This window comes from Hoplias malabaricus, chromosome X2, assembly GCF_029633855.1.
Source record: "Hoplias malabaricus isolate fHopMal1 chromosome X2, fHopMal1.hap1, whole genome shotgun sequence".
Taxonomy (NCBI): Eukaryota; Metazoa; Chordata; class Actinopteri; order Characiformes; family Erythrinidae; genus Hoplias; species Hoplias malabaricus.
Window position 1 is genome coordinate 5,396,251 of NC_089819.1, and position 16,527 is coordinate 5,412,777.

Genomic DNA, 16,527 nt, shown 5'->3' on the forward strand with positions numbered 1-16,527 from the left:
TGCTGGGACATATGTATATATCCCAGTGTATATAGATATGCTGATATGGTATATTGTCAGAAAATATTTTCTCTAATTCAAGGTGGAATTGGAAGTTTCTTGAGCTCTCAAATGGTTTAAAGCATTTCAGTTTATATTTGAGGGACACAAAAGCTGAATGTTGCCTGTAAAACCATCTTGGCTCTGTCGCAGCGCTGGTGTGTGTAGCCTACTTACAAACGGTCTTGTACGGGGACCTGGATTTGGCAGATCTTAAATAATTTTTCTGTGCTTTAAGAGTTATGAATATAAAAGCGAATGAGAATCAGGTCACCTAAGGCTTTTTTAAACTCTTTAACTTGGATGTACAGACTCAGAGAATCCTTTATTTGGCATAGAACCATTGTAGAGATCTAAAAATGTTCTTCGCAGATGCTTATCTAACTTAAAAATGGACTAAAAGCCAGACAGAGGGACAGGACGATTACTAGAGGAATAATAGCAAGGGATCAAAAGATGGAGTCTCTTTCCTGTGGCATCTAAGAGACCTCTAACTAGTTTGAAGCTTTTAGCATTTAGATAGCTGTTTAAGCACAGCGGCTCTGCACTAAATCACCTGCCGGCTTTTATTTGTAACCTCTGCTGCTGCTGGATTGGCGTTGCTTTTCCAGAATGTGTCGGGAAGTCTGATTTCCAGGGGAGCAAGCATGAGACCATTTAACAGTGGCATACATCAAGATGACCCTATGGGCATATGACACTCTGATCCAGGAATAACAGTACCAGAGGGACCCTAAATCCGAGGGTGGGTTGAATCCACTGCGGATGTTTTCCTGTAGCCTTTTGTATACATAGGTATAGGGTATATAGTGTCCCTATTGGAACAAAACCTGGCACCCCCAAAATGATTACATTTACAGGAGACAGAAAACACGCTTAAAACTGTTGTTAATGTAATGGGAAACGATCTTTTGGATCATTTAAAACGGCCAATGAAAAAAAAAAAGAAAAAAGAAAATGAAGGTTGATGAATTACCAAAAATGAAGATGCAAGGTTTTTGCACAACTGCAACAATGAGCAATCCAAACACAGTCTAACGTTGACCGTAGCTAGCTGTCTGTAACAGGATGTTAGACGAGGCTGTGTAAAACATGTGATGTTGAATGTAACAAATTTCCATCAGCGTAAACATATTTTTGAGTTACTTTCAGTACTGTCCACCCTTTGGGTCACACTGTATACAAGTAGTGGTTTCTCTCTTTTAAAGTTGAGTTTGAAATTTGTAGATACCTCAAATGGTTGTCAAGATATTTCATGTTGAGTGTGAATGGCACAAAGCCTGACTGTAAATGTATCCCGTTATGGCCCAGCTCTGGAATGTGTATCCCCTTCTAACGGATGTTTTTGTAGAGGGTAACTAGGACCTGAATATGGCAGAGTTCTACTGGACAATACCCTGAACTGCAGATCCAGCCCCTAAAGCCCACTGGGTTAATAAGGCCTTGAGTTGAACCCAACAGGGAATGTGAACCAAAGACCGATCTGCTGGCCTGATGTGGGGTCAGCCAGGACGAGAGGAGGAGTAAATTAAGGGTAATCTCATTCACAGAAGACGACTTCTAAGAAAAGAGGATGAAGATGGAGAGCTGTGGGTTTGAGCAGCAAAACACAGAAGCAGACACACTAATGTTGGGGCAGATAAAAGTGTAAGCTGTGTGTATAATACTGAATAAATGTGCTTGTGCTTATGTGTGTATTTAATAGAATGAGCAAGGATACGTTGCTGTCCAGTTAAAAACATGCATCGCCATTTTTGTTGATTTTTAATTTACTACATCGTTTAAACACAAAAGCTGTCCTCCACATTGTGTGGAAAATTTCATGATAAATCGGCCAATAGAAATGCTCCAAATTACTTGGAAGAAAATATTTTCACATTCACTTTCACTAAAATTAAGAAGGTTTTTTTCCTTCTTCTGTAAAGTTCCTATTTTGGAGAGACATGTTTTTATTTGAACTTTGACGGTATGTAATCAGAGACCACCCTTCATTTATTATATTTACAGTAAAAAAACTGTTTTTACATTTGACATAGTTTAACATATTTACAAGGGATAGAAACCACAAACTTAACCAAAGAAAATTTAATACCAATTACTTTCCAGTGTCCAACTTTTGTCTTTATTAAAGCTTCCATTCTCTTCAGAGACTTCTATTTTCCTCATAAAAAAAATCTATAAAACCTCCTAAATAATCCCAAACACTGTCAGTACTGTTGTGGTCCAGAACACCTGTAGCTTCTTTGATTTGCAAAGTTTCTTCTTTTGTGTCTATTTCCTTTTCTCAGGAAGATTTTCTTCAACATCAATGAAGGGAGGTCCTTGACCCCAAATTTTAGGAGACAAATTTAAGCAATAACTTTGTGAGGAATCAGCTGACAACACAATTGCATTCATGTTCAAAAGCTTGGGTAACACTGGATGAAGAATACAACCATTACCTGACCAGTGCTGCGCAGAAGTTTTCTGAAAGTTTTCAGGTCTGGGTTCTGTAATGGATTTATGAGTGTGCGAGTGAGTGCATGTGGAGGTTATGAGGAGGTGACTGCTGGGTAAATTGAGGCTCCATGCTGTGATTTCACACCAGCACTGAGTGGCTGACGCCACACTACTTCAATGGGCAACATAATGGTGAGTGACAGCCGGGGAGATGGACAGTGTGTGTGTGTGGGGGGGGGGGGGGGGTCAACCATTGAAACTCACCTTCACGTTAGCTGAATTGTCCTTTTTTTATCCAAACACAACAAAACAAAAGCAAAAAAGGGAATCAGGAATACACACAGAAAGGAATGAAGTGTGCAGCAAAGTATCAACACACACCAGGCATCTGGAGTACGGATAAAGGAACTGTGGCTTTTAAATTTGAAAGCGGGATAAAGGTTCAAAATTGCTGCAGAATGCAGTGAAAAAAATATCCAAGAAAAACGTGCAATTTAAAAAACAGTAATTTTACAGGAGCATTTCTATTGGTCCATTCTTCACGAAACTTTCACACAATTTAAGGACAGTTGCTGTGTTCACGTGATGCCACAAACATGTTTTTTGACATACACGATTTTTAAAACATGCTGCTGATCTCTGATCCAAGAAACAAAAGTCAGAGACTGTTGGCCTGACACCATGTAACTTCATGTTCCCTCTGCATTAAGCTTTTACTCTGGAAGTTTGACTCGTGAACTAAGAACAAAGAAGTGATTTTCTGTGTTCGATTAAATTCTGCCAAACAACATTTTCTTTTCTTTGTTGCACCTTGGCAGTTTCTAATCCCTCTTAGTGCCAAGCCCAAGCTCTGTAAAGTACAGATTGGACAAGCTGAAAGTTTTTTTCTGTTCAGTTCCGTGTGCTCTCTCTACTGTTAAAACAGATGGGTGATTGGAGTAGGAACTTTCTCAGCTGGAATTTTCTCGCTGGAGCTGCGGCCAATCGGCTAGAGATCCAAGCCAGGGCTTTCTAGAATTCTGAGTCAGCAGCGGGTGCCCTGTTCCCTGTTCCACCACGCTCACTCACACACACACTTTGGCCTGTTTGATAACTACACTGGACACGTGTTTTTGCCTCTACTGTTGACGAAGCAAAACCAGATAAAAACAGCGATGTGTGTTATTTAGTCATTTTCCCATTCTCCAATTTACTGGAAACTTCTCTCTCTCTTTAGTACAATTAGAGACTGTACCCCATCTGTTTGTGTTATCATTTAGACATTTACATCACCACAGAACTGTGCTTGTCTGAATATTTTTGGCTACTGGACCAGTCTCGACAGTGATGCTGCCACTTTGAAAACCTCAGAAGCACTGCTGTGTGTGGTACACTTATGCCAAAGCCACTCTCTCTCTCAAACACCCACACCCACACACACATCACCACATCAGTGTCTGTACAGTGCCAAGGATGATCCACCACCCAAATAATATCAAGTCAATAGCAGTCCTGAGGTCAAAAACTGCAGAGTAACGTCTTCTCAAATAATTTCACATCATTGTTTGAATGCTGTGACTGCTGACCCACACTTTGCATTCTCTTCACTTTATTAAGAGCGTATCTTTGTAGTAACCGTGGACTCCTAAACATGCTCTAAACCTGAAAGATTCAAATACTTGTTAATTGTAGAAGACCATGAAGTATTATATATATTTATAACCCATCCGAACTCTCAGGACACTGCGAATTTACTACTAAAACCTAAACACATGGTCTTTCAACATGGTCAATTATCACCAATCCTTGTTTACATCCAAGACCTAGCAAAAACAGATGGATTATAGTCTGTTTTGTACCATATAGTCTGTATTTTGGCTATATATGACAAAGAGAGCTCATAAATTGACCAGAGAATAAGAGCACCGTGTTGATGCAGGGTTATCAACACAGTTAACCACAAAAACTAGAGTCTAGTTCATGAATTATTGCATTATATTCCATTAAAAATGTTCCATACATCTTTACGGCAATCTGAGTTGTCTGTGACCATGGTTACCTTGGTCTCTGTGCGACGGGTGGTACCATCATCGGATGTCACCACTGAAACATGCGATGTGGGTGTGCCGGGGTCCTCCTCAACCGTAACAGTCTCCTCCACCACCTCCTGAGGCTCCTGCATCATGGCCAGAGACGTCTGGTTACTGGGACTCTGCTCCTGCAAAAGACGTACAATGGTCAAAGGTCAAACTACATTTCACATCGGATAGGCCATCAGGAACTGAACAGAAGGCCTAACAGTTCAGACTGACCACCAACAGAATTAATTCTCATGGACAGATGAGCAGAAAGGGAGGAGCTTCTCAAGTCTGGAAAATGCCGGCTCTGTTCCAAATAGCGCCCTGCTCATTATATAGTGCACTTCAGCTATATACCATAATACTACACTACTGCACTAAATATTAGACAGAGGGACAGAGTGAAGGGAGATTGAGTTTCAAACTTCAAACTGAAAAACATGGTAGTCATCCCTGCAGCTGCAGCTTGGTATGATGTGTGTTAATATGTTGCGTACTCTCATTCACACGTTTAAGCTAAGTATATAGCATATACTGTATAGTATTAGTGTGTAGTGCACAGCTGGGATGCAGCCTAAGTTTGGCACCAACATACTATCTGATATCCCATAGGGGGAGCTGGCAGAAATAAAAACAAAGATTATTTTAGACATAAGTATTTCTCTAGGCCTAGCTTTAATAGTCACAGTAAGCTCTTGAATATTTGCGCGTATTTTGCATGCTCACCGGTCAGACAGGGACAAGATATAAGGTTATATAAATCCCTCACTATAATATTTGACTTTAAGGAATTATTCACAGATTCCTTTTAGAGAATTTTAAGAGGGCTTGTTATTTAGGGAGACAAACAGTATACAGGCATTGAATGATGGGTAAGACGAAGCATGGATAATGATTAAAACAATAGCCTGTAGCTCTTTGTGCCTCTGACACACACAAAAACAGAATCACCAGCAAAAAACACCTTCTAGACAGACTCCATTCGCCAAAAATATTTGTGGACAGGAAAAGACAGAAATGCCCTGAAGTTTCAAAAAGAGCAAGGGAATGATGACAACGAATATAACGAATTAAACTAAAGTGTTTTAGAGAGTGAAAGTACCAGAACGAAGTATAACACCTGGAGAGCTGTTTATTTATTATTTTTATTTTTATTTATTGAGTGTGCTAATGAGGGTGAGTTTAGCTGTTGCTCATTCACATTTCAAAAGGCATTGAGACGCCCCGGTGATCCACTGGCCGTCTCTGTGATCATTTACTTTAGCGATTTACATTACTGCTTCAGACTGAAAAGAAACTGTTGGGTGGGCAGATGAAGTGGTCCTAGCTTGACTGCTCCAGCCTGCTGAGAAGTGGCAAAGTCCAAACACAAAGTTTTCCTTTCACTCTGAAGTCAGCGAGGAGTTTGAACCGATGGAGGAAAAGGCTTCTAAGCTGAAGTGCCTCCTACTAAGCACTTGAATTCTTGAAAAAAAAAAAAACAACCCTCAAAACTGTTAAAAAAAAGCTCTGAATGAGTCAGTAAGAGGCTGTTAAGGGTCTTATGATTTCTCTTAAGTCTCAAATGTATATTCAATCTGCACAGAAACTGTATGATCTTTTATCATTTTTGAACACGTCTGATTTAAGGTATACCCATTGGGACACTCTGGATCAGCCATAGCATAGCATAAGATCACCATGCCTAAGGCCAGGTATTAGCATTAGCGGTAGCCACACAGCACTTGGTTACTCAACAGTGAATCTGTGTTCTCTGAGTTTTGATCCTCTAATAACTTATCATTAGTCCCTTTAAATGTAATTTAACACCTTTAACACTCAAATTTCAGTCCTGCCAGACCTATGTGAGGACTTCTGTATTCTTACTGTAGATGCACAGATTTCACACAAAACTGTAAACAAATAATTATAATAATAATAACAGAAATTCCTTCAAATAATTATCAAAACCTTATGATGTGACGACTGTTGGTATACTTTGCTAACGAACCCGTATTGGGTCTTATATTCTGCAATGCTAATGCCGCCGTGTTGAGTGCTCTGAGCCCTGATGTCAGTCAGATGAGCCTGTTAGCGGGAAGCAAACGTTCCCTTCTCACCTCTAGATCATGTGTGCAGTCATTTCACGCACTCGGGCGACAAGCCCAGTCAGTTTGAATAACAGTGTTCGCTAGCACAGCTCTCTTTACAGCAGACTGCCTTCACCTCTCCGGCCTGGTGACCACAACAACACTGGCTTAGGGGAATGCTCTGCTGAACTGTGGATGAGAGGGGAAAAAAAATAACTAAAAAACCCACAGACTTTCAAATGAGACGAGAGCCGACGTGGATGTGAAAGCCGTTGGCATCGGGCTGTTAGCATCAGGCTGTTTAGCATATGCGTCTGGAATAGAGAGGCATAGGCTCAGCTTAATGAATAAATGATTACAAAGTGTCTGGATTAGCCATCACAGGTGATAGGTCTCTAAAGGGAAAGTGTTAGTGACTGATGTTTGAGGGGTAGCATGGTCATTTTAGTGCCATTAGCCTTAAGAGGAAAACTCAGTGGATCACACGGTTAACAACTACCCGTTGATATTCAGTGATTATTATTCAGTGTGCAGGCTCACAGAGCTTGGTCACGTAATTAGCATTTTGGAAAAATATATCTCTGTCTTTGCATTGTTTTAAAAGCAGGTGGTATAATGTTGTGGATAAACTAGCCACTTTCAACAGGACAGAATACGCCTTGATACCCTGCTCAGGGTGAATGCACATCCCATGTCTAATCGATCTAGAAGATTGTTGCTATATTATTGTATATTACTGGGTGTGCAGGATGGTCCTTTATCATACCCGTCACTGCAGGATGTCTACTAATGTTCTATTGTACTAATGCATTGCTGTACTCCAAGGGTGTGGAGACAAATGACACTGTAGTAGCCTCAGTTTGAAAAGATGTGAGGGGAAAATTATGCTAGTTGTCACAATCCACGTTAGCACTGTGTAGCATGTGGAAGTGAGATATAAACTAGATAAAGATGCAACAATTAGAGAAAGAGTTTCTAATTATCACAGCCAATAACTGATAACTTTAGAGTATCTTACAAATTGAAACCCCATTTTTCCAAAGACAGGTGTGGGGCTACATAGGCTACATAGCATAGCTTCACACTGACAACATGGAGATTGCATCTTCTGCAGTCTGATGTAAAGGATTTGGCAGTTAGTGTTCAACTGAAAGCATAGTGACACATCTGACGTTGTAAAATTGTCAGAGGTTTAGGCTAATCTTCACCCTGTTAGCTTAGCAGCATCATGTAATGGAGAGACCTAGCTAATGGGTGAATGAAGGAGATAAAACATGGACAAAATTGTTATTATTTCATGACAAAAATTACCCCAAGCTTTTTCTGACTCCTAAAGATTCACTGTATTTTTCCAGAGACTCGGGTGCAGGCTACATAGCAGAGCGTCACACATTCTACCAGGGGATTAGCACCTCCTACCACCAAAACAAAGCACTCAGCTTCTGCTAAAAAGGGAAGCCCCACAAGAAGCTTCAGTTCTTCACGTCAGACCGGGGGACAGATCGAGTTTTGGGGGGGGGGGCAGGCTGTGGATTAGCTCAAACCTGAGCTTCATGCTCCACAGCCTTCATCACTGATCCGCTCAGCATGGGGGGACAGCCACACACACACACACACTCCCTTACAGCTCCCTAAACATATTATTACACCGCCAGCCTTCTGACCTATGCCTGTCTGCCCGTCTGTCTTTTTTTGGGCTGTCTTCGAAAATACGTTTAGCCACTGGTACATTTACAGCCCAGAACTCTCCAGAATGGTTTGACCGCTGACATTTGTTTTACTTCAAATCCTTAAACATAACTGCTTCAAAGGCCTGGGATATGACTGCTATGTTTCAGTGATAAGGGGGCAGGCAGGCTGCTAAGAGGAGCATACTGTATATCTTTGATAAATACAGAAGTCAGAGACAGCTTTCTTTTTTTATATATAATTTCCATTCAGAACAGCCATTAAGAAGGAGTTATTCACTTCCAGCATTAATAGTAATGGCATATTTAGCAGGTTCTCTGTGTCCACGCTGTTCTTTCACACCTCCAAAGTTTAGTCAAAGGGTTTATATCCTCAGTGCAGGCATCCATTTTATGCATCCATTTTACTTGCCACCTCCAAGCAGCTCTCTCCTCCTCCTATTCCACTTTGCCTTCAGGGAGAGATGCCGAGAGCTGCTTCAGAGCCAGGGAGAGAGACACAGAACTCTCCTATACATAGCCCTTTTCTACCAACAGAACCGGTTCCGTTCAAGATTCGAACTGGCACATTTTCACCATTTTTGAAGGGAACCAAGGACACCTCATCCATGAGGGCGTTGCAGTGTTGCTCGGTTCCAGCATCGCTGTGGCTGAACTCTGAGCCAGAGCCAGTAATAAAACAACAAAGCCACGCGTTATCCACTGTTTACAGTGGGTTCTGAGATGTGTGTAAATGAAATTTCCGAGCTATCCTGCTGAGCTTGTGTAGAATAACGGAAAAAACATCCAAGCCTCTCCGGCCATAGCCTCAGAAAACACACACAAGGCATTTTCCTGCACATCACTGAGGAAAATGTAACATGCTGCTAATGACGAATGAAGATGACCCTTTATTTGAGGCTCTGTGCTCTTTTGGGACTTCCTTTAGTGTGACGCGCCCTTGTACGCCAACACGATTCATGATAAAGAATCGAATCTTCTTATCTTCCAGCTGGGAATAAACTTTTTATGGGAACCCATTGATGTTGTGGAAACACAACGAACGGTTCCAAATTAGGTTTGTGAGAGGGAACAGACTGTTTCCTCATTGGTGGAAAAGGGCTAACAGACAACAGCAGATTTCAACTTGGGGATATAATAGCGAGTCTGCAACTGAAAAAAGCACTACCCACCTTTGATGTAATAGCTAGTAAAAACCTCACAATCTCATCATGAGTTTGAGCAAGGCATCAGATTCAGATTGCCAAGCTTGAGTGTGAATGCTTGTAACTCAATTAGTAATACGTAGGTTTTATTTACTATAAGTTGTTTATCAGGTGCAAATCAAGATTAGCGCTATTGTTAGGAGTTCCGTTTCACTCTGCTTTTAATCATGTTTTGAACTCAAGTTTGGAAACCACAATTTACCCCGTCTTTGTTACTAAACAAATAAAAGGTGGTCACTGACCACCAGCATCATACAAGTCTTAAGAACCGAGGAACAATAGGGAAAAAGGAAGCTGTAGTGAATACGGCAGGCGAGCATTCCAGCATTTCCACAGCCTTCATCTGATGAAGCTGTCAGTCACACAATGGTCAATAACACTCGTTTGCATATTCAAAAGATTATAGCTCTATTCCTGATATGGCTCCATTCCTATTTATATATTTTAGAGCTTCTGCTTAGAGAAGGCTTAAGCTGCAGTAGAAAAAGAGTGTAAAATATTGGGGTTTTGTTATAGCAATGCAAGCTGTTTAATGTAGTTTCTCCCTCACGTAAGCTGACAATCGACGGTATTTATGGAGATAAATGTGCCCAATTATTTATATTCTTAAGCCTTGAAGGTTCATCCCATTGGCTGGATTTATCTCCATTATTCATCCACTTGGATTTCCTGTGGTGGCATAAGTCCTAAATTCAATTCAACAACATCTAAAGTGTCAGCTTCTATATATATTTGGACAGGCTACATTCTCAATGTTATCGGAGGCCACTGAGAAAGGAGGTTGAGAAATGCAAATGAGCTAATAAAGGACTGTTTAAAGTCTCAAGCTCAGATGTCCCAAACTAGTGTTTCTGAGGGATCATGTATCAAGGCATCTGAGAAAGTAGTGGTTAACGTAATGCAGTCCATGACTATGCCTTTATAGCATCTACAGGGTCATTTGTAGGTTCTGTAGATAGTTTTTTAAATCAACTACATACATTTTTTAAATAAATAAGCTGTGTCCTAACTTCCACAGGTCTCCATTACTATTCAATTACAACATCCATATCAAACATATCTCACCTGACATTTCTTGTAATGACTTGCGGAAATAACTGTTAATGAAAAGGCATTCTTGGCGGCTAAAGCTCCCAGTTGTTTTAATTGCATTTGCATGCCTGAATCATAATTAATTGATCTGTTATGTCAGGTTCATGTGTAAATCAATTAACATACATAGTTGGGTAAATTTTCAAAGGTGACATAAAGTGAACTCCCTCTAAGGATTACTCAGATTTCAGAACTGCCAAAGAAAAGCGTTGACAACAAATTGAGACACTCAGGGGCCTAAATTCACCATGCTCAATGCCACGTCTTGGCCAGTGGGGTATAAAGCACCCCTAGCACTGGGCTGTGGAGGAGTACAAATGTGATCTCTGGAGTGATGGGGTACCTTTACTTGTGGTATCACAATAAGTATTTGGGATAAATATTCCAATAACCGACCTTGTATATTTAAATGCAGCTCAGCAATGTTCCAATACCTTGTCTAAAGCCTTCCTAGAAAAATAAAGGCAGTAGCCTCCACAAAGAGGGTACAAATACCCTGTTAATATGCTTCAATTTATGACTACACCATGCATAACTCCATGCCCTGTGTTCCCCAATATTGCACCCTGTCTAAGGTCATGAGACAGCTCTGTGATGTTCTGGGGTATTTGGTAAGCAGCGCATAGTCCAAACTGCTCTGTGTCCAGTTGAGACCGGGGATGGAACAGGCACTAAACTGCTCAAAAAATGGAGGTGTGGTTTGTTTCCTAGCAACAGCTCAAAGAACACCCGCCTTTCCATCAACTGAGGGAAAAAAAGAGTTGCTATCATTTTTTTCCCCCAAATGGTCCACTAACACTAAACAACAGAGATTTACAGCAAAGAAAAATTGGTCAATAATTTCCCAATTAAAAAAAAGATACTTCAAAACAGTTCTGAAACTGCAATATAATAAAGGGACTGATCTCTCTCTTCCATATTCTGGCATCTTTGTTCATTTGTGAGATCTATTCTGCTTTTTGCTGTGACCAGTGACCGCTCATCAACTTGACATTTTCAAAGAGAGGAGGGTAATTGTGTGTGACATGATCATTTATTACATTCATTTCCCCCATTTGTTGTAACAAATTGAAAGAGGAGATAAGGGAGATATGCAAATGAGGAAGATGACTGGCTGTTAAAAAATGAGATCATCCTTTTCTCCGGTCAGCTATCAGTCAGCCTTCAAGAACACACAAGGTACAGAAGAACCATACTGTTCTATTGACATGTCAATACAATACAAACTAGCCTTATGACGCTACAGTTCTTCGTTCGTATTGGTATTGGTTAAGACAATGCCATTTGTTTATACACTGCTCTGCCATTATACACTGCTCTTCCTTTGTTTGTGAGTATTGGTTCCTTTGAGGTGTTCTACGAATAATGTTACAAAGAATTGAATGGACTTTAAAATGAAGCATAAATTATATCCAGGAACTTAACCATTTAATGTTTATTCGGAATTAGAGTTCAGGTTTAGACGGCAGTATAAAGGATCACATTTTCTATGTCTTTCTAAATATTACTATCTTAATATAGTCTTAAATGTTTAAACGTATTGTGCACGCAGTCATATATCTTTAGAAATATAACCAGATCCAGTGCATTACCCACTACCACTTTGATAGAATGTTATGAAGGGAACTACATGAAGGGTTTGTTCTTCCTTCTCCATTGTGGTCACCTTACATCACCTGAGCAACAGCAGCTCTTCCAGTAACACACTGCACTCCAGCTAACAGGATTTAGAGTCGGGCCTGGAGCCGAGATCATTACTGGGCTTTTACACAATTAATCCCCTCGCAAAGAGAGTTTGAATAACCTTGCATCGTCCAATTTGCCCATTGCCCCTTCTGTGCAACCTGCTGCCCTGCCAGCTTCTGGAGCGGCAATGACAGCAATCAGGAGTCCGTGCTAGTCTTTATGTGGATGCAAACCATACACAAATAACAGTTTTCTTTATCATTTTGCAGTTTTCTGCAAGTTGCTATGTTACGCAGTAAAGTTGGGGGTATTATTCTTTAATCAACATCAGTGAACACATCAACACACCAAGGGATATTGGTCAATAAAATACCACAACAAACAGAGCTATACAACAAAATACGGGACATAGCTCACAAACAACAACAATAATTGTCCACAGAGAGTCCACAAGAGATTATGGCGCTTAATTCCACTGCATGGTACATTCACCACTCGACTCTATCCAGCTCTACTCGCTTTTTGGGTCCTGGTTCATTACCACTTCAACGGCTCCCTGCTGAAATTTTCCCCCGATCCCCCCAAGAGGAATCGCAGACTTTGGAAAGCACAGCAATGGCTTTAAAATTAAACTGCTTTAAACTAAAGGAAAAAGAAAAAGAAAAAAGAAAGCAAAAAGCCAAGGTGAGTCTAGTCTATAAACAATCTCAGTACCTTAGGAATTACTAGTCCATAAATAACTCTTTAAAAACTCCTATACAGTAGAACAGGGGATATTAGGCCACACATATCCCTAATAAATTAAAGTGGAAATCTGATTAAAGCACGAATTACAAAACAAAACTATATGCGAGCCATGTACAAGGTAGCCATTTTTCTACATATTTACAGAGAATGAAGGGGTCCATTTTGACAAAACAGAGTTTTGTAATTAGATCAATGTCATTGAAATAAAAATGTACCCCCTCCATTAAGGAATTGAGAAGCAGTCTGTTGCAAAATTAACAGGGAATTTTGGCACAACTACGCTGAAAGGTTTTAAGGGTTAAAAATGAGAGAGGCTTGTTTGGGGTCAGTGGAGTCAACAGCCATAAGGGAAGCTCAAAGGAGCCCAGAGTGGAAGGCAGCAGCCAAAGGTTTCACACTTTTTCTGCACAGAAGGAGAGTTGAGGCCAGGGCTATCCCAGCCTGGGGTCATAGTAGGAGCCCAGGACAGAGAACGGTGTTAATGGAGCAGAATGGTGGTGTTAGGGGGAGTGAGTAAGGGGTAGAATCTTTTAGGGGATCATAGGTAACGGATGGTCAAGTGCAAACACAGACAAGACCTTAGTAAATGAGGGTTTTCTGAAGGGAAATGGAAGGAAGGGAGGAAAGGATGGTTAAACCTGGCTCAGGCTGCTGTACGCTGAGGATTCTGTTATTGTTGTACTCGTTTATCACATATGTCCTTTCTCTACAAATCAAGGCAAAACTACAGAAGCAAACACACCAACAAACCAAAAGTGTCTTTGAGGGGGAGGGGGAAGGATAAAAACAGAGTCATGAATTAGTGAGTTGTACTCCCACTTTTCTGGGAGGGCATCTTGTGTTTTTAATGCTCAGTTAGTGCCATAACAAGCAGATAAAGTACCTTCCTATTTACTTCACATAATAAATGCATCTATATAGATACATCAAGAAACAACAGTTTTCCTAGACACAACCCCACAGTTAATGTATGTACACAGTAAAAGAAAATATGGGACATGCAGCCACTAGGTGCACACTAGGGTCAAAGAAACGGTAATAAAAACAACAGCAACACTGTTTATCACTGGTGAATTCTCCACTAATGTTGTGGATGCTAATTTCCTTAAAAGTAACCGTAAGTGACTGAACTAAACCAGTAGTTGTGACACTGATTTCTGTCAGATCTCTAAAATGGTCTCTAAAAATGTATGGTCAGGTACAAACAGTGGAAATGTACTTTAAAATGTACAACAGTGGTGTTCCCTGAAATTTCATTACATTCTCTTCTTCAGAAAAAGAGCTGAGCATCTATAATATTTCAGTATAAAACAGTTAATTAAAAAAAAAAAAAAAAAAAAAAAAAGGTCCTGGAGATAAAAAGAGGTGGAGCGGGACTTGAACGTACAACCTCCAGGTCCCTGGAGCCGTGTGACCGTGACACTACCTGCTGCGCCACCGTGCCGCACCTGTATGAATTTAACGCAACATCAATTTCTACAATTAATAATAAATATATAAAATATGGTACAATTATTTTCCTTGACTAAAAGCACTGAACACAGAGTCCCGCCACACTGACAGTTTTTCGGAGGGTGCATCATTGTTCCTGCTCGCGTTCCTCCATCATCCCTAGCCACCACATCCATTTGGGTTTTTTAAAACCTAAAATAAACAAATAAACCCTCACACAAATAAGATAACAATATGGATATGGGGTCTGCACCTTTTCATCACTGTGTAGTTAATGTACTAAAGTGGACAATGTCATGGATTTCCATGCAGAAGGTCCACAGCTCCGTCTGGAAAAGTCCAAATAAGAATTCACCGGGCACATCTCCTAACACTACATTCTACTAAGCATTGTAAGCTGCTTTGGATAAGAATGTCTGCCTAATGATATAAATGTAAATGGTTCAAAATAAACAAAATTGCCCAGAGAGAGCAAGTACTGGCTGAAGTGCTCCACAGACCAATCACAGCCCTGGTTCTGCTTCTACTACTAAGACCAGACCGATGCTATTTCATTATCACGTCACGAGTACCATCTGAACAATCCATGCTCATGGGCTGGCTCCAAGGAGCCTATGGTCCGCAAAATGAACAAAATATTTTTTGGGGATATAGTCTTTTTTTTTTCAAGAACATCTGGAAAGAATCAACCCCTGTCCGAGTCCAAGTTACACACACGTCGTGAGCATTCCCGGAACTCTGCGGTTTACAGTAGAGCTTGAGAAAAAAACAACACACACTGGTGTACACACTCGGAGAGGAGAAAGGGAGGGTGTGAAAGCGGTGGAATGTACGCCGGTCTTCATGTCCAGGACGTTATTCACCACTGTTGACCGGTAGAGCTGTGGAAACACAAGGTGAAATGCAGAACAAAAACAAAACACCCCCAAAACCCCCCGCGAAAAACAGCAGCCACTGAATACTACAAAGTAGTACGAAAACAATGGAGCCCACCAGAGCCTAGGGTGGAGTAACAGCTTTTAGCAGTGGGGCTGTTTATTTTGACAGGGAGGCGAGGGGCGAGAGAGGGAAAGTGAGAGGGAGGGAGAGAGAGAGAGAGAGAGAGAGATGCACACAAATGAGAAAGGGGGAGAAAGAAACGAAGGACAAGGGAAATACAAACGTGAAAGCAAGAAACACACAAAACAGACTGAAAGAGAGAGGGAGAGACAGAAAAAAGAGGGAGAGACAGTAAAAGAGAGCCCTAGCAAGACAAAGGAAGAAAGAGGGGGGAAAAAGCAAGAGAGGAAGAATGAGAGCTTGAAATGGGTGCAAAAATGGGAGAAAAAAAATAGAAAGATGAGATGCAAAGAAGGAACAGCAAAATACATTTAGAGAGAGAGAGAGAGAGAGAGAGAGAGAGAGAGAGATTGGGGAAATGCATGGGGACAGAGAGAGAGTAAGAATAGGATAAAACAGTAGAGGAAGACAGAGTAAATAACATAAGACACTGGGACAGAGAGATGAACTCAGCAGTGGGGAGGGACAAATATCAGTGGAGACATAAGGCGGATGAGCAAAAGGAATACTAGACCTATACTCCCCACCATTTCCTCCAACTGTCTACCACCAAAAAAAGACCCTGTGATGCAGAGGAAACATTCAAACCTCCCACAATCTCCGCACTCAACTGCCCCCACCTTTTACCCCCTTCAGTCCCTTCAAAGAGCGCTAATTCTGCAACAATCAGTCAGTTAATAAGCAGCAATACGACTGCGGACCGAGCGCCCTGAGGCAGGATGGAGGGAGCTCATTATAGCTTCGCCACTGGCCATGCCCCACAGCCTGGGAAGAAGCAACGACTTCAACCTGGGAAGCAGAGCTCGGAGCCAAGCCTTAAGCCACATGGACTGAGGCCAGATTTGGCCTCATGACTCTCCTCAGTCAGTCTGGCTCTGATGCCTCAGTGGTGCTCTCAGCGAGAATCACCTGGCAAAGGCACCCTAGTGGGTATAAAGGGCTAGGGAAAGCTGAGGAGAGGGAGGAACTGGGAAACTGAAACAGTGACTGGTTT

At 41.2% G+C, this 16,527-nt stretch overlaps 1 protein-coding gene across 10 annotated transcripts in view; it reads right to left on the reverse strand.

Moving 5' to 3' along the window:
* Window positions 1-16,527, reverse strand: part of LOC136676432 (splicing regulator ARVCF-like) — a 292,709-nt gene that overhangs the window by 101,240 nt on the left and 174,942 nt on the right. For 8 of the 10 annotated variants that reach the window (XM_066653451.1, XM_066653444.1, XM_066653449.1 and 5 more), the window contains 2 exons: window positions 4,517-4,675; window positions 2,743-2,763 (listed from right to left, as the gene is read on the reverse strand). In XM_066653451.1, the coding sequence (XP_066509548.1) occupies window positions 2,743-2,763; window positions 4,517-4,642 (147 nt within the window). In that variant the 5' untranslated portion in view covers window positions 4,643-4,675. The remainder of the gene's footprint in view (window positions 1-2,742; window positions 2,764-4,516; window positions 4,676-16,527) is intronic. The other 2 variants (XM_066653446.1, XM_066653445.1) reach the window with 1 other exon arrangement.